The 19,191-nt window shown below is 47.2% G+C and overlaps 1 protein-coding gene across 1 annotated transcript in view; it reads right to left on the reverse strand.

The window, feature by feature from the left end:
• Positions 1–19,191, reverse strand: part of LOC139269116 (phospholipid phosphatase-related protein type 5-like) — a 210,581-nt gene that overhangs the window by 28,186 nt on the left and 163,204 nt on the right. The window contains exon 5 of the mRNA XM_070888218.1: positions 15,846–16,022. Coding sequence (XP_070744319.1) covers positions 15,846–16,022 — 177 coding nt within the window. The remainder of the gene's footprint in view (positions 1–15,845; positions 16,023–19,191) is intronic.

Raw genomic sequence — 19,191 nt, forward strand, 5'->3', positions numbered from 1 at the left:
AACTGTTTATTATCGTAATGAGAAACAGCAAAACAGCTGTTTCTCATTCGGTTGTTTACGGCGGAAGAGTCGTTTCATGAAGGTCTGTATTCGATCGTTGTTATGTGTTAGGGTACTTGTTACGTGTTGGGTACTTGTTAAACTTGTTTGAAAGCCTAGCCTAGTGTCATCTGGTATCTCAAAAAAGTGACTCGCATGTTACATGAGATATATGATAAAATCATGATTTGGGGACGAAAATTTAGGGGTCGCATGATACGTGAGATCGTAGGATACGCGAGTATATACGGTACTTGTTTTTTTTCCCCATACCCAGTTCTCACCTTTACGCACTGACACATGTAGGGGCTCTAAGAGGGTGCTTAACCCCAGTAGGAATTTACCAAAATAGTTGAGGAGTCCCAGGAACGACCGCAGCTCCGTGACGTTCTGTGGCCTGGGCGCGTTCCTGATAGCCTCTGTCTTGGCGACTATGGGCTGAATGCCGTCCGCTACGATCTTTCTCCCCAAAAACTCCACTTCTGTTGCCATGAAGACGCATTTTGACCTCTTCAGCCGCAGCCCTACGCGATCCAGTCGCTGGAGGACCTCCTCCAGGTTTTGTAGGTGCTCGACGGTGTCCCAATCCGTGACCAATATGTCGTCCTGAAAGACCACCGTGCATGGTACCGACTTGAGTAGGCTCTCCATGTTTTTTTGGAAGATCGCTGCAGCCGACCGAATTCCAAACGGGCATCTGTTGTAGATGAACAGTCCCTTGTGTGTGTTGATGCAGGTGAGGTCCTTCAAAGACTCCTCCAGTCCCTGCGTCATGTAAGCCGAAGTCAGGTCGAGCTTGGTGAACGTCTTGCCTCCTGCCAGCATCGCAAATAGGTTGTCTGCCTTAGATAGCGTGTATTGGTCCTGTAGCGAGAAACGATTAATAGTTACTTTATAATCGCCGCAAATCCTGACGTGCCATCACTTTTGAGTACTGGAACAATCGGGCTGGCCCACTCGCTGAATTCCACTGGGGAGATGATGCCCTCGCGTTGCAGCCTGTCCAGCTCGATTTCCACTCCCTCATCATGTGAGGTACCGCTCGTGCCTTGTGGTGAATGGGTCATGCTTCTGGGACCAAGTGGATCCGCACCTTCGCCCCGGAAAAGTTTCCAATGCCTGGCTCAAAAAGGGAAGGAAATTTGTTGAAAACCAGGGTACATGAGGCCTCATCGACATGTGATAGTGCTCAGATGTTCCAGCGGATTTTGCCCTGCCAGCTCCTTCCAAGCAGAGAGTCGGGATAAATGGGTTCTTTTCGGGTTGGAAATCGGTGATTAGTGGTGTGCCACAGGGATCAATGCTGGGACCACAACTGTTTACAATATACATAGATGACCTGGAAGAGGGGACAGAGTGTAGTGTAACAAAATTTGCAGATGACACAAAGATTAGTGGGAAAGCGGGTTGTGTAGAGGACACAGAGAGGCTGCAAAGAGATTTGGATAGGTTAAGCGAATGGGCTAAGGTTTGGCAGATGGAATACAATGTCGGAAAGTGTGAGGTCATCCACCTTGTGAAAAAAAACAGTAAAAAATTACAACATGCTGTGGTGCAGAGGGACCTGGGGGTCCTTGTGCATGAATCCCAAAAAGTTAGTTTGCAGATGCAGCAGGTAATCAGGAAGGTAAATGGAATGTTGGCCTTCATTGCGAGAGGGATGGAGTACAAAAGCAGGGAGGTCCTGCTGCAACTGTATAGGGTAAGGCCGCACCTGGAGTGCAGTTTTGTTCACCTTACTTAAGGAAGGATATACTGGCTTTGGAGGGGGTACAGAGATGATTCACTAGGCTGATTCTGGAGATGAGGGGGTTACCTTATGATGATAGATTGAGTAGACTTGGTCTTTACTCGTTGGAGTTCAGAAGGATGAGGGGTGATCTTATAGAAACATTTAAAATCATGAAAGGGATAGACAAGATAGAGGCAGAGAGGTTGTTTCCACTGGAAGGGGAAACTAGAACTAGGGGGCACAGCCTCAAAGTACGGGGGAGCCAATTTAATACCGAGTCGAGAAGGAATTTCTTCTCCCAGAGGGTTGTGAATCTGTGGAATTCTCTGCCTAAGGAAGCAGTTGAGGCTAGCTCATTGAATGTGTTCAAGTCACAAATAGATAGATTTTTAACCAATCAGGGAATTAAGGGTTACGGGGAGAGGGCGGATAAGTGGAGCTGAGTCCACGGCCAGATCAGCCATGATCTTATTGAATGGCGGAGCAGGCTCGAGGGGCTAGATGGCCTACTCCTGTTCCTAATTCTTATGTTCTTATGTTCTTAAGCAGTGTGGGGCCGTCGCCCGGGACAATCCAGAGCGGCAGTTCGTGCACGGTGCCCTCCTAGGTGATCTTGACCATGGCGCTGCCCAGGACTGTGATAAGTTCTTTGGTGTATGTTCTCAGTTTTGTGTGGATGGGGCTCAGGGCTGGTCTGAATGCATTAATGCACCACAGTTTCTCAAACATCTTTTTACTCATGATGGATTGGCTAGCACCAGTGTTCAGTTCCATGGCTATTGGTAAGCCATTCAATTTTACATTTAGCATTATAGGTGGACATTTCGTCGAAAATGTGTGCACCCCATGTACTTCAGCATCTGCCTCCTCTCTCTGAGGCTCGAAATTGCTTTGATCCGCCATGGACCGATGTGATGGTTAGCAGATTTTGCAGAGCTTGCAGCTTGTCTGCAAGCTAGTTGGAGGTGCCCTATTGTTCTGCAGCTCTTGCAAACATACCCTTTGAAGCGGCATGAATAGGCTGAATGGAAGCCTCCACAACGCCAACAAGGTGTGAATTGCCTTGCATCCATCCTTTGTTGCGAACTCTGAGCCATCTGGGTCACCCGAAGCCTGCTGGCAGTTGCAGACTCGTGGTTTTTGCCCTGTACATTTCTGCTCACAAAAACAGTTCCAGTTAATTTATGAACATTGCTAGCACTTGTGTGCTGAGAGATTTGTTTGGTGTTATCACTGGTGGACATAAACGCCTGTGCTATCGCAATGGCCTTACTGAGGGTCGGTGTCTCTGCAGTTAAAAGTTTTCGTAGGATGGTCTCGTGGCCAATGCCCAGTACAAAAAAGTCTCTGAGCATTTACTCCAGGTAGCCATCAAACTCACATTGTCCTGCAAGTCGCCTTAGCTCGGCGATGTAGCTCGCCACTTCTTGACCTTCAGATCACTGGTACGTATAGAACCGATACCTCGCCATCAGCACGCTCTCCCTCGGGTTAAGATGCTCCAGAACCAGTGTACACAGCTCCTCATACAGCTTATCTGTGGGTTTCACCGGAGCCAGAAGATTCTTCATGAGGCTGTAGGTTGGTGCCCCGCAGACCGTGAGGAGGACCGCTCTCCTTTTTGCAGCACTTCCTTCTCCGTCCAGCTCGTTGGCTACCAAGTACTGGTCTAGCTATTCGACATAGGCTTCCCAGTCCTCACCCTCCGAGAACTTCTCCAAGATGCCCACAGTTTGCTGCATCTTTGCGTTGGATTCGTGTACTCATCACCAGTTGTTGTGTTCCTAGCACAGATGAGACTGCACACAGGGAGGTTAAAGTAACCTCAGTCTTTATTAAGACACTCCAGAGTGAGTAACAAGCCTTAGGGGCTGGCTTATATACAGTGCTCCCAAGGGATGCTGGGATCCCTTGGAACTTCAGGGGATGCGCTCTCTGGTGCTGGAACATGGGAGTGCATGCTTTACAGATGCACAACAAATGTCAGTGCACATGATGGAGGGAATGTTGCAGGTAGCTGATGCGCTGTCAGTGAACATGAGGAATGGAATATTGAAGGCAGTTGACACACTGTTGCTCAACATGAGGGAGGGCATGTCACAGGTAGCTGAGACACTGTCGGCGAACATGAGGGAGGGAATGTTGGAGGTAGTTGAGACACTGTCAGGGCAAATGGGAGGGAATGTCAGAGTTAACTGCTGCAATAAGGGAACACGTCCAGACCCTGTGCCCATTGACAGAATCAACTGCCACTACCTCTCGAATCCCTAGACCAGCCTCTGAAGAGACCCAAGCTGGGCCCTCCAGATTACTGCCTGCACCTGCCTCCATCAAGATGTGCACATTACCCGAGAAGTTCAAAAGAATAAGCTCGGTACCAACCTGAGAAACACTGTGGCACCGCCTGCAGGCAGGGGTGAAGTCAACAAGACCAAGTGCAGCGAGTGGTCTTAGAATAAGGTGGAGGAGAGATGGGAGCAACCTTTCTTTGCTGCTGTTGTTGTTATTATTATTGTTGTTACTGTTGTAACTGTTCTCAAATTAAAAGTTTTTTATAAGTTATTTAAATTTACAAGTTAGAAGTTTGTAAGTGATTTTAAAGTTTTTAAGTGATCGTAGAGTTTGTAAGTGATCTTGAAGTTTGTAAGTGATCTTAACTGAATACTTTAAAGTTTGACACAAGAATATTTTTATTGAAGTTAAGTACAAACAAATGTTTGTTAAACTTTTGCATCGCATATATTTTACATTATAACTGAATCATTTACATTATTTGTTCCATTATTAACACAACTTTTTGAACTAAAGAAGAATCATTTCCATTATGTGTTCCATTATTAACACAACTTTTTGAAGTAAACAAGAATAATTTCTAGCATTTGTTCCATTAACACAACACAACATTACGGAACAGATCCAAACAGTAAACATGGTCCATTTGGAATAATTGCCGCTGAGCCTTCAGCCAGCAAAGCATTCACGGATGAACTGCTAGCACAAAGCTCGAGCAATTGTTACAGAGTCACACCGGCACACCCTCCTCTGCCATCATGCTCCGGGTTCAGGTAGTTGCATGGCTTCCTCGTCCTCGAGCTCCACCTCGTCATCTGCATTTTCCTCATCATCATCAACCACTCTCACCTCAGGTGGGTCTTCCACTACCAGCTGCTTGTGTCTCATGATGGCTAAGTTATGTAGCATGCAGCACACAACAGAGAACTGACCAACAATCTCAGGAATGTATTGCAAGCAGCCTCCGGAATGGTCCGGGCATCGGAAATGCTGTTTCACGATGCCAAAGGTCCGCTCTATTATGCTGCGCATCGCAATGTGCGGCATGTTGTATTCCCAGTTAGCTTCTGTCCGGGTTACGCGTAGGGGCATCATGAGCCAGGTGGCCAGGCCGTACTCTTTGTCTCCCAATAGCCATCTCTGCCCTTCTGGCTGCTGCTGAAACATGGCAGATACAACGCTCTCACATAGGATGAATGCATCATGGATGCTCCCAGGGTATCTCGCATCAACTGACATGATGCGATGCATGTCGTCACACACGAGCTGCACATTAATAGGGTGGAAGCCTTTTCTGTTCTTGTACATCTCGGAATCCTCCAAAGCTGCTCGCAGGGCGATGTGGGTACAATCAATGCAGCACTATACCTTTGGGAAGCCGGTAATTCTGGAGAAGCCCACAGCCCTTTCAGGCATTGCCTGGGAAATCATGGAGAACTTTATGTAGTCAGTCCTCCGGGCATATGGTGCAGCAGTCAGCTGCCAAATGCAGATATGTATTGCTTGTTAAGAAATGGTGCACACATCCCCAGTTGTAGCCTGGAACAATCCAGATGCATAGATTGAAAGTGCAGCTGTAACCTTCACTTCAACTGACAAAACAGTCCTCCTGACGCTTCTAGGTTGCTGGTCTGCTTTTACCAACTCACAGATCTCGGTTACAACTTCTTTGCAGAAATGTAGCCGTCTGACACAGTCTGCATCACTCAGGTGCAGGTATGAACCCCTGTCTCGATATACCCGACGTATGTAAGGCCTCCTGCCCATCACCGTATATGCTCTGAGGTTCCTCATGCGATGACGGTGAATCAATTGTCTTCTCCACAACACCATCATGCAGAAGGCTTGCACAAGGTATTGTCAGTATTGTCCCCATGATTAAATTATACCTTTGCAAGAAGCTCAAAACGGCAGGCCGGACAAGGTTCTTTGTTTTCTCTCCCCAAGGTCGATGCCCTAATATGGACCACACCCAGGTCTGAGCAGGCGCAATGATCGGGACACAACCCCCCCCCCCGGGCTTCATTTGATGCGTAGTGTAAACTTCTCATGTTTCCATTCGCCTTCCACAGCCCTCCACCCCGGGCTTCCTTTGAAGCCGTGCCCCGAGCCCCTGTGTCCAGGCGATTCTACCGGCTGATTCTCCGACCCTCGAGCCTGGTTTGGAGACATTCAGTGGTGGCGTGTCAGTTTTAAAAAAATGAAAACTTAAATAATTCCATTGAACTTCCATTTCCTGCGTTTTTCTTAAGTGCCCAGAAGCTTTTTCAGGAGTGGTCACAAACGCTGTCCTAGGATCAATTGAAAATGGACAAACTTACATAATGGTGAAAAACTGACGCAGACATCAGGTTACGCCCCCATGATGCGAAAAAAAACGAACCTAAAAAAATCGTAACTGAGTTACATAAGAACATAAGAACATAAGAAATCGGAGCAGGAGTAGGCCATACGGCCCCTCGAGCCTGCACCGCCATTCAATACGATCATGGTTGATCCGATCATGGACTCAGGTCCACCTCCCTGCGCGCTCCCCATAACCCCCTATTCCCCCATCAGTCAAGAAACTGTCTGTCTCTGTCTTTAATCCATTCAATGTCCCGGCTCCACAGCTCTCTGAGGCAGCAAATTCCACAGACTTACAATTGAGAGAAAAATTCCTCCTCATCTCCGTTTCAATTGGGGGCCCCCACTCTGCAACTATGCCCCCCTAGTTCTAGATTCCTCCACAATGGGAAACATCCTCTCTGCATCCACCCTGTCAACATAAGAACGTAAGAACATAAGAATTAGGAACAGGAGTAGGCCATCTAGCCCCTCGAGCCTGCTCCGCTATTCAATAAGGTCATGGCTGATCTGGCCATGGACTCAGCTCCACTTACCCGCCCTCTCCCCGTAACCCTTAATTCCCTGATTGGTTAAAAATCTATCTATCTGTGACTTGAATACATTCAATGAGCTAGCCTCAACTGCTTCCTTGGGCAGAGAATTCCACAGATTCACAACCCTCTGGGAGAAGAAATTCCTTCTCAACTCGGTTTTAAATTGGCTCCCCCATATTTTGAGGCTGTGCCTCCTAGTTCTAGCCTCCCCTACCAGTGGAAACAACCTCTCTGCCTCTATCTTGTCTATCCCTTTCATGATTTTAAATGTTTCTATAAGATCACCCCTCATTCTTCTGAACTCCGAGTAAAGACCCAGTCTACTCAATCTATCATCATAAGGTAACCCCCTCATCTCCGGAATCAGCCTAGTGAATCGTCTCTGTACCCCCTCCAAAGCCAGTATATCCTTCCTTAAGTAAGGTGACCAAAACTGCACGCAGTACTCCAGGTGCGGCCTTACCAATACTCTATACAGTTGCAGCAGGACCTCCCTGCTTTTGTACTCCATCCCTCTCTTTCCTTTCTTTATTGCTTTTTTAGTCATTCTTTGCTGTTGTTTAAAATTTTCCCAATCCTCTAGTTTCCCAATAACCTTGGCCACCTTATACACATTGGTCTTTGATTTGATACTCTCCTTTATTTCCTTGGTTATCCACGGCTGGTTATCCCTTCTCTTACCGCCCTTCTTTTTCACTGGAATATATTTTTGTTGCGCACTATGAAAGAGCTCCTTAAAAGTCCTCCACTGTTCCTCAATTGTGCCACCGTTTAGTCTGTGTTTCCAGTCTACTTTAGCCAACTCTGCCCTCATCCCACTGTAGTCCCCTTTGTTTATGCATAGTACGCTCGTTTCTGACACAACTTCCTCATCCTCAATCTGTATTACAAATTCAATCATACTGTGATCACTCATTCCGAGAGGATCTTTTACTAGGAGATCGTTTATTTTTCCTGTCTCATTACACAGGACCAGATCTAAGATAGCTTGCTCCCTTGTAGGTTCTGTTACATACTGTTCTAAGAAACAATCCCGTATGCATTCTATGAATTCCTCCTCCAGGCTACCCTGTGCGATTTGAGTTGACCAATCGATATGTACAAAGATTGGGGTAACTTGTATTTTTAAATTTAGGCCAAAAAAAGCGGCAGTGTCAAAAAGACGGCACAAATCACGAGGGAAGATTGAGCCCTATATTGTTAACTTACTATTGGTGCACCAAAACATAAACTTACCCAAAGCAAATAATGCAAGGCAACATAATGGACTGTATAATAAGAATGCTGCAAAGGAAATGAGAGTTTTGCATTGAAAATCCATTAGTTTATGTCAAGCATTCAAATGTAAAGAGTGTTTATATTGCTAATTATTGCAACACTCGGATGACCGATTTTCATCAGTTTCTCCATTCCCCTCATCCACTTCTATGTTTCTGTCACTCCACAATGAATATTGGCTAGAAATTCGGTATCGTCCCGGTTGGGGCGTTAACTTTTGAGAAGTTGGAAGTTTAACGCCAGGCGCTAATCAATCTCGCTGCCCACTAAATTCAGTATCAGCGCTCAAAGAATGCAGGCGAGCGCTAAATCAGGCGATAATGGTGCAGGTAAGTGACATTAGGCTCCAAGCAATAACAAGTATGATGTGTCGTGTAATCGGGAGTGAGCGAAATGCAAAGTCCTTTGACGGCGTGCAAAACTCCGGGGACTGAGCAGCCTTTATTTGGCTGCAGATACATCCTGCGCTGTGCCACCCATAACTGACCTTGGAGTAGCGCCCCGCCAGTCGGCTGGTTCGAGTTGTGACTTCCACAATAGCAGGTCGTGCGTCAAGTCGGCGTAGCTCGCTGATTGATGTCACGATCTGCCTCATTCGCATTCTTTTGGTTAACGCAGACATCAGCCACGCTGCCGACCTGCCCAAAATGACGGCACATGCTGGAGGTGTGTGAAAGCGAGGCGGTCACGTTTTTTGCCAAAACCAGCTTCGACAACCGGTGCTAAGGTACTGAATTTCACGATGATCATCTTTTATGTGGAAAAATACCAATAGAATTAGAGATCTTTGTTTCTTTAAAGGGGATGTAAACTTGGGATTATTCTCCAAAGCATACACAGCTGAACATGCGCTCAGCTTCACGAGGGATCCCCCACTAGTGAGATTTAAAAGGATCATCAACAACGTGCATGTGACTTGCTTTTTAATTTCTATTGGCTCTGTGTAATTTGGTGCAACTATTTGGAGCTTTCTACATTTATTTCAGGTTGGTGAGGTGACTGGAAGTGATGCTGCAAGTGGAGAAGGCTTTGCTTCTGAATTCAAGGGTTCTGCTCAGAACACTTGTTCCCAGTCAGCACTTCTTCCGAGAGCACTTCTCCAACCTGCACTTAAGCCAGGAGCAGTGTATTCCGAGGCTCCGCATCACCAAGGAAGTGGTCACTGAATTCTGCCACCTCTTGGAACCAGACCAGCAGCCTCAGAACAGAGTGACGAAGGCACTGCCAGTGGCCCCAATTTTTTTCACCTTACAGTCTGGAGCAGGCGGCATAGCTAAAATCTCCCAGTTTGTCATCCATCGTTGCATCTGCCAGGTCACAGAGGCTCTGTACTCCAGGAGAAGGGACTTCGCTGTCTTCTCTCCCAACAGAGAAAAGCAGGAGGAGCAGGCACATGGCTTTGCCAGCTATTGTCCTTCCCCCTGGTGCAGAGTGCCATTGACTGCACATACATGGCTTTGCGGGCTCCGCATATCAATTCTGAGATGTACCACAACCGAAAAGGCAACCACTCATTGAATGTGTTGCTGATGTACAACCACACCCAGCATATCATCCTGTTCCAGTCCGGTGTGCCAGCAATCTTCCAGCAACCACATCAAACCCAAGGGTGATTGGTCAGAGACAAGGGCTGGTCAGAAAGAAAACAATGAAGTCCCCCTTCCTGGCATAAAGTGCGTCCGTCACCTCCTTTGTGCAGCAGTGAATGGCGCATTTGGCAATGTTACAGATGTCTCCTGTATTACGTATGCAACCCTATGTAACCAGTATCATACCGCCACCAGAGGGCATAACTGTTGGAGTCCCAAGAGATCCCAGCATCCCTTTGGAGCACTGTATATAAGCAGGCCTCCCATGCTGTACCAACACTCTGGAGTTAGAATAAAGGACATAAGGTCACACTTACTCACGTCTACAGTACTCAGTTACATTACGTTATTATGAACATAACAACTGGCGACGAGATAACGAACCATCACGTGAAAATGCAGAGAACTGTTGGTATCCTAGAGAAATTCTCAGAAGTGGACGATTGGGAAGCCTTCGTGGAGCGACTCGACCAATACTTCGTGGCCAATGAGCTGGAAGGGGAAGAGAATGCTGCCAAACGAAGGGTGATCTTCCTCACTGTCTGGGGCAACAACCTATGGCCTCATGAAGAATCTTCTAGCTCCGGTGAAACCAACAACCAAATCGTATGAAGAACTGTATACGCTGGTCCGGGAGCACCTAAATCCGAAGGAGAGTGTTCTGATGGCAAGGTATCGATTTTACACACGTCAACGGTCTGAAGGCCAGGAAGTGGCGAACTACGTCGCCGAACTAAGGCGCCTTGCAGGACATTGCGAATTCGATGGATTCCTTGAGCAAACGCTAAGAGACTTCTTTATGCATGGCAATGGCCATGAGGTTATCCTTCGCAAACTATTGACTGTTGTAACACCGAAGCTGAGCAAAGCCATAACGATAGCCGAGGCATTTATGTCCACCAGCGATAACACCAAACAAATTTCGCAGCATAAAGATGTTTCGGCAAGTACTGTACACAAAGTAACGTCGTTTTCAGGCAGGAATGCATATGGCAGAACGTACATGCCTGCAGCTGCATGACCTCAGTTGACCCAGAGTCCGCCATCAAACGTTAATGCGAGGCAGTTAACACCTTGTTGGCGCTGCGGAGGTGATCATTGAGCCCATCAATGCCGCTTCAAACACTATGCGTGCAAAAGCTGTGGAACAATGGGACACCTCCAGCGAATGTGCAGATGAGCTGCAAACCCCGCAAACCACCACGCTGCAGAGGAAGATCGATCCATGGCGGATCAGACTGAACTAGACACTCGAACCGATGAGGCAGAAGTGTATGGGGTACACACCTTTACCACGAAATGTCCACCGATCATGTTAAAAGTCGAACTGGACGGAATTCCAGTATCCATGGAACTGGACACGGGTGCGAGTCAGTCTATCATGAGCAAAAAGGCCTTCGACAGGCTGTGGTGCAACAAGGCACACAGGCCCAAGCTCAGCCCTATTCATACCAAGCTGAGAACTTACACAAAAGAGTTGATCCCCGTACTTGACAACGCAGCAGTAAAAGTCTCCTATGATGGAGCGGTGCATGAACTACCACTATGGATTGTACAGGAGATAGCCCCACACTGTATGGCAGAAGCTGGCTGGGAAAAATCCGCTGGAACTCGGATGATAGAGAATTCAAACAAGCAGGCTGTGAGAAAGCACAGACTCCCCAGTCAGAGCTGTTATGTGAGTGGGAGCACGATGCGTTAGAGTAATCAATCAACTTGACATTTCAGGACCTTTGGCAGTGAGCCAATTAAAGGTTAACAGTATATCAATTGAGCCAATAAGGTCAAAGAAGGCGAGTTCTTTTCTGTAAATTGAGCCAGGTATAAAAACAGCCATGTTTTGCCATGTGTCTCAGAAGGACAAAGGCCTGGCTTAAAGCCAAGAGCTTGTTGCAGCTGCCAGAATAAAAGTTATGTTAAAACTACAACCGGAGTTCGCATTTCATTGAAAATTAAGAGATCTAACATCAGACGACATCCGAGCGTCTCGTCCGTCAACGACGCCTCATGTGCCCAGGTTCTGAGCAAGTTTGAGCCAGGAATCGGAAGTTTCTTGGGGGTGAAGGTGCAGATCCACTTGGTTCCCGGTACATGACCCATCCACCACAAGACACGGGCGGTGCCATATATGATGCGAGAGAAAGTGAAAATCGAGCTGGACAGGCTGTAGCAAGAAGGCATCATCGTGCCGGTGGAATTCAATGAGTGGGCTAGTCCGATTGTTCTGGTCCTCACGGGTGATGGCACGGTCCGAATTTGTGGGGACTATAAAGTAACGATTAATTGTTTTTCACTGCAGGACCAGTACCCGCTACCCAAGGCAGATGACCTATTTGCAACCCTGGCAGGAGGGAAGACGTTCATCAAGTTGGACCTGACCTCGGCCTACATGACGCAGGAGCTGGCGGAATCTTCGAAAGGCCTCACCTGCATCATCTCACACATAGGTCTGTTCATCTACAATAGATGCCCATTTGGGATTCGATCGGCCGCGGCTATTTTTCAAAGGAACACGGAGAGCCTGTTAAATTCGGTTCCACGCACCATGGTTTTCCAGGACGACATATTGATCACAGGTCGGGACGCCATCGAACACGTGAACAACCTGGAAGAGGTTCTAAGTCGGCTTGATCGCGTGGGACTCAGGTTGAAATGCTCGAAGTATGTTTTCCTGGTGCCAGAGTTCGAGTTCTTAGGCAGAAGAATTGCAGCAGACGGCATCAGACCCACCGACGCCAAGACGGAGGCTATCAAGAATGCACCGATATCACAGAACGTGACAGAGCTGCAGTCGTTCCTGGGACTCCTCAACTATTTTGGTAATTTACTACCCGGGTTAAGCACCTTGCTAGAACCCCTACGTGTGCTGCTATGCAAGGGAGATGACTGGGTATGGGGGAAATCACAAGAGGCTGCTTTTGAGAAAGTCAGAAATCTGTTATGTTCCAACAAACTGCTTGTTCTGTATAACCCATGTAAACATTTAGTACTAGCTTGCAATGCGTCTTCATACGGGATCAGGTTTGTGTTACAACAAGCAAACAAATCGGGAACATTGCAACTGGTCGCCTATGCCTCCAGGAGTTTGTCCAAGGCGGAAAGGGCTGACAGCATGATTGAAAAGAAGCTCTGCCATGCATTCATGGGGTGAAAAAAATGCACCAATATCTGTTTGGTCTTATGTTTGAGTTAGAAATTGACCATAAGCGGCTCATATCGCTATTCTCAGAGAGCAAAGGGATTAATACCAATGCCTCTGGCTGCATCCAAAGATGGTCGCACATGCTGTCTGCATATAACTATTTAATCCGCCACAAACCAGGCACAGCGAACTGTGCTGATGCTCTCAGTCGGCTACCATTGCCCACCAGCGGGGTGGAAATGGCACAGCCTGCAGACTTGCTCTTGGAGATGGATGCATTTGAAAATGAAAAGCCACCCGTTACGGCCCGCCAGATCAGGGCCTGGACCAGCCAAGATCCTTTACTGTCCCTGGTAAAAAAACTGTGTCCTCCATGGGAGCTGGTCCAGCATCCCAGCGGAGATGCATGAAGAGATCAAGCTGTTCCAGCAGTGCAAAGTCGAAATGTCCATAAAGGCGAACTGTCTTTTGTGGGACAATCGCTTGGTTTTGCCTAAGAAAGGCAGGGAAACGTGCATATGCCACCCAGGCATTGTAATGATGAAAGCTATAGCCAGATCTCATGTGTGGTGGCCTGGCATCGACTCAGATTTGGAGTCATGTGTGCGCCAATGCAACACTTGCTCTCAACTGAGCAATGCACCCAAGGAGGCACCGCTAAGTGTGTGGTCCTGGCCCTCCAAACCATGGCCTAGGATCCACGTTGACTCCGCGGGCCCGTTTCTAGGCAAAATGTTTTTGGTTGTTGTGGATGCTTATTCAAAATGGATTGAGTGTTTAATAATGTCTGTAAGCACGTCCACTGCCACCATCGAAAGCCTACGAGCCATGTTTGCCATGCATGGCCTGCCTAATGTCCTTGTCAGCGACAATGGGCCGTGCTTCACCAGAGCTGAATTCAAGGAATTCATGACCCGCAATGGGATCAAGCACATCACATCTGCCCCGTTCAAGCCCGCATCTAACGGCCAGGCAGAATGGGCAGTCCAAACCATCAAGCAAAGCTTGAAATGCGTGTCGGAAGGCTCTCTGCAGACCCACCTGTCCTGAGTGCTGCTCAGCTACTGCACCAGACCCCACTCGCTCACCGGAGTTCCTCCAGCCGAGCTGCTCATGAAAAGGGCGCTCAAAACAAGGCTCTCTTTCGTCCACCCTGATCTCCATGATCACGTCGAGGGCAGGCGGCATCAACAAAGTATGTACCATGATTGCGCAAACTTGTCACGCGATATTGAAGTCAATGACCCTGTATTTGTACTCAACTATGGACATGGTCCCAAATGGCTTGCTGGCACTGTCGTAGCCAAAGAAGGGAGTAGGGTGTTTCAGGTCAAACTTGCTAAAGAACTAACTTGCAGAAAGCATTTGGACCAAACCAAACTGCGATTCACAGACAGCCACGAGCAACCTGAAGAGGACACCACCAACTTCGACCCTCCAACACACACACAAGTGGCAACTGACATCACGGTTGACCACGAAGCTGAACTCACCATCCCCAGCAGCCGGACAAGGCCAGCTGCCCAGCGAAGAACCAACCAACTCACTTACACCTGCATTTGTACCGAGACGATCGACTAGGGAGCGAAAGGCCCCAGATCGTCTCACCCTGTAAATTAAGTGTACTATTGACTTTGGGAGGGAGTGATGTTATGTATGCAACACTATGTAACCAGTATGATACTGCCACCAGAGGGCATACCTGTTGGAATCCCAAGGGATCCCAGCATCCCTTGGGAGCACTGTATATAAGCAGACCTCCCATGCTGTACCAACGCTCTGGAGTTGGAATAAAGGAGTTAAGGTCACACTTACTCACGTCTACAGTACCCAGTTACATTACTTTATTATGAACATAATAGCCTGCTCTAGTCTGGAAGGATCCTGATGCAAAGAAATTCAGGGCCATGGTCCCCTTCACAACCACTGGCAGCACTATCCTTGCCCTGGAACGAGGCGGCAGGTCTGGTTGCAAGAGGTGGCAGAGTTCTGTGAGCACCTCCTTCATAAAGTGCAGACACCTCACGCACTGCTCCCGGCTCAGGCTGAGGTGAAAGAAGTGCTCTCGGAAGACCCTAGGTGGGTAAGGCCTCCTGCTGAAAGCCCTTCTCCCCAACCACCCCCTCCATCCACTGCTTGTCCTCTTCTTTGCTGCCTCTGCTCCATCTCCCTGTCATGCTGCAGGCCAAGGGGGATGACAACTAGAGCATCCATGACTGGGAGTGAGTGGTGTTAGCAGAACCCTTGAATTCAGAAGCAAGGCCTTCTCCACTGGCAGCACCACTCCCTGTCACCTCACCAAAAATAAACAACTCTGTAAAGCTCTAAACACATCCACAAACTTACACAGAGCCAGTAGAAATTAAATCAGTAACTAACCTTCGAGTGGTTCCTGACCCCTTTAAGTATATCTGTGGGGGGTCCTCGCTGCTGCTATACGCATGTTCAGTTGCATGAGGTTGATACAGGGAATTAGCTCCAGAGTTGAGGACACGGCGACATCGCCATCTGCCTACTCAACATACTTACGGCAGACACTCCGAACACTGGCCCTACCGCCCTCACCAAGATGGAATCCGGCGTGGCACGTGCCAGAAGTGCGCACGCGTGGTGCTGACACCATTTTTGCCACAAAATGGCACCCATAGCGCCAAAAAATCGGGCGCAACGGAGCCAAATTTCTAGCCCTTCAAATGTTTACTGTTCGTACTGATGAACTGCATTTAAATCTCTTAATTCTCTAAAAGTAAATGAAAAGTGCAGAACACACAACAAAACAGATGAAGCCTTGAATAATGGATGTGGAACACTGATTATTTCCCCTGACAAAGCAATGTTGTAACTTATAGCCTGGACCATAACGATCTTTCATTGTTACAGCATTTACTTACCAAAAATACTCCTACAGCTGTTCCTATGATGAATCCTGCTACAACATCTGACCAGTGGTTTCGATATTCTGCTACTCTGTTTATTCCAGTCAGAAATGCCAAACACAGGAGGCCCAAACAGAGGAGAGGTTTTGCAAGTCTTGTGCCGTTGGCCTTCACAGTACATGTGATATACATCTAAAGGTACAAGGAGAATTAAATTGCAATGTTAAATCTTTTTTATACATCACAATGATTAATCGCTCAGTTAAACACGCTTTGGCCACAGGCTAAATTCTCTTGCAAGTTGATTTAACCTCCTTATCCAGGGATACAAGAGAACTGGTTCAACGATACATACCTTGCAAAAGGAGATTGTAGTGGAGGTTGGAAAGAAAAAAAATAATAGAGGAATAACATGCAACATTAAATATGTCAATAAAATGAGAAAATGTTGGAAACGTTCCACAGGTCAGGCAGCATCCCTGGAGAGAGAAACCGAGTTAACATTTCAGGTCGATAACCTTCCGTCAGAACTTCTGATGAAAGGTCATCAACCTGAAATGTTGGGGGAATTTTAACCCTAAAACAGGGGTAGGTTGGGGTCTGGTGGGAGGTTAGAGTGTTAAAACATTGATCTCAACCCCAACCTGCCTACTTCCACTTTTAACAGAGGTGGGATGTGAAGCAGGCAGCTCCCAGGAGACGGATCCAGAAGGTAAATACACTTTCACTTTCCTCCTACATCTGGCATCCCTGCCTCACCCACCCCCCCGGAATCGAACACCCATCTCGAGGTCTTCAACCCCCCCACCCCCCCTCCCCTCCCTCGAAGCCTCCATTCTCCCCTCGGCCTCCAATCCTCTCTCTGAGCCTCAATCACCTTCTCGGCCTCCCCCTTCCAGCCTCAATGCTCCTCCTTCTCCCGAGTCACGGCCATCCTCCATCCCGTGCTCTTTCGGCCTCCGATGCTCTTCTGGCTTCCGATGCTCCTACAGCTCCTGAACATCTCCCGTCCCCAGCCCCCCAATCCGACCTCCCTCCTCTCTGCAGCCTAGTGCCATGGCCTACCCACCCACAGCCAGCCAGCCCCTCCACCTGGATGGCTGCAGGCAGGAAACAGCCTTGAAATGTTAATTAGGCCCTGCTGTTAAATTCAGAAGGCCTGTGGGAAACCTGTTCTCTCGGATTTCCCAATAGCTTTCTAGCCCCCCCACCCCCAGTTCCTGACCTGCCTCCGGATTAAAATCTCAGCCATTAACTTTGTCTCTGCCTGACCTGCAGAGCATGTCCGGCATTTTCTGTTTTTATTTCAGATTTTCAGCATCCGCAGTATTTTGCTTCTGTACACATGCTCCTTCCACAGTGATGTAACATTTATTGTATGGATTCTTTGCTTGTGCTCTAATAAATATCAAATCCATGGTGTAACTTGGGAGCTTGTTTGACATTTGCCATAAAATATTTCCATTAGTCTATTTGCCAATTCCATGCACATTGTTCGAGTGCACACATGTCTCCTCCAATCTCAACATTTACATATAAATAGTGGAGAAGTGAGATTATAAAGCATGGTACTAATTCAGGAGGTAAAATATGGAGGATGAGTCTACTTCATGGTCTTCAAGACATAACACAATTCAATTGACAACAGTAGCAATGTTAATAATAGATGACAAAAGACCACTTCACCAACTCTGAACTGAAAAACATTGTGGCAGAGACAGTCAAAATGAAAGCAATTCTCCATTAGGTATTGCAACAAATAAAATACAGAGTCTCTTTGGAAATCTGTCTAGTCATATTCCACAAGTAAAATTCACATTTTCAAATACAGATGAAAAGGTGGAACAATTTCAAGTTGAGGTTAACCCTTGTAAAGAGCGAGCTCGCCAGGAACTGAGGTCGAAAACCTAAAATGGAGAAAGATGGCAGATACTTAATTTTAATAAAATAAGTTCTTACTTCACGAGTCACAGCAAAAGATAACAGTGCCAACATTTGTAACGCAATTCAAACCTTTTACGATTTTGATAACACAATTAGTTTGATGAGAAATGTTAATCTTTGGCTCACATTTCATGAAATACAGGCAACTTTTCATATCTACTTAATTCTTAACTGCTTCCTCGAGGCAATTCAATCGAAACAAAATCAGATAACATGGAGGGAAAAAAAAATCAACCCTGCCTTTTTAGTGGAGCTGCAAAAAAAAATCATCATCCCGATATAAAAAAATTATACAATTATATGTAAATTCAACATATCATTAGGACATTGCAACGTGCTTTATATGCAGTGAAATATTTTGATGCGGTCACTGTTACTTTGTGGGTGAACACGGCAGCCATTCTGCACACAGCAAAGTTCCACATAAGGAGATAAACCATCCATTTATCTGTGTTTAATTTTTTTTTTCGTTCACAGGCTGTGGGCTTCACTGGCAAGGCCAGCATCTATTGCCCATCCTTAATTGCCCTTGAGAAGGTGGTGGTGAGTCGCCTTCTTGAACCGCTGCAGTCCGTGTGGTGAAGGCACAACTGAGTAGCTTGCTGGGCCATTTCAGAGGACAATTAAGAGTTAACCACATTGCTGTGGGTCTGGAGTCACATATAGGACAGACCAGGCAAGATTTCCTTCCCTAAAGGACATTAGTGAACCAGTTGGGTTTTTATAACAATCTGGTAGTTTCATGGTCATAGCTTTTTAATTCCAGATTTATTTAATTAACTGAATTTGTGAATTTCCTTTGATTTTCCTTTTACTCTTTATGGCCTACAACTTTGGGCCACTTGTGCCTCCGGCCACCGGTAAATTTGGCGGGAGTTTAGCGGCGGTGGTAACCTGAAGCTGCGCCGCTCGCGAGGCAAAACTTAAAGGGGAGGTACGCTGTGGTTAAAAAAAACCCTGTTGGTGCTTTGAATGCGGTGTCCGGGCGTCGATCGGTCAGCCCGGCACTCTGCTTGAGTGTTGGGCTGTTGGCACTTTAAGTAAGGGAAAAGCCCTTCCATGCGGCAGTGCCACGGGGCCCAGTGCCTAGTGCTGTGACCTGCTCCCAACGCCTCTGCCCCACTACCGCCCAGAAGGCTTCATGTAGCACTCCACTTCCATTCAGGGATGGTAACCCCAATTTCTCGTGAGAGGCGAGACTTCTGCGCCCCGTCAAAACCAGCACTGAACTTACCGCCGCCATTGCCACCCTCCCGGTGCGCGAACAGGGGCGGCAGAAGACCGAAAATCCAGTCCAAACTGTTGTGCAGAGGCGATCTCGATACATGAAATGCGCGAAATAAACAGAGCACTGAAGACGCCATGGGCTAAATTTTACACTTTTGTGCATATCACCCAAAAATGGCTGTTATTTCTG

The sequence above is a fragment of the Pristiophorus japonicus genome, chromosome 8 (genome assembly GCF_044704955.1).
Source record: "Pristiophorus japonicus isolate sPriJap1 chromosome 8, sPriJap1.hap1, whole genome shotgun sequence".
NCBI classification, from domain to species: domain Eukaryota; kingdom Metazoa; phylum Chordata; class Chondrichthyes; family Pristiophoridae; genus Pristiophorus; species Pristiophorus japonicus.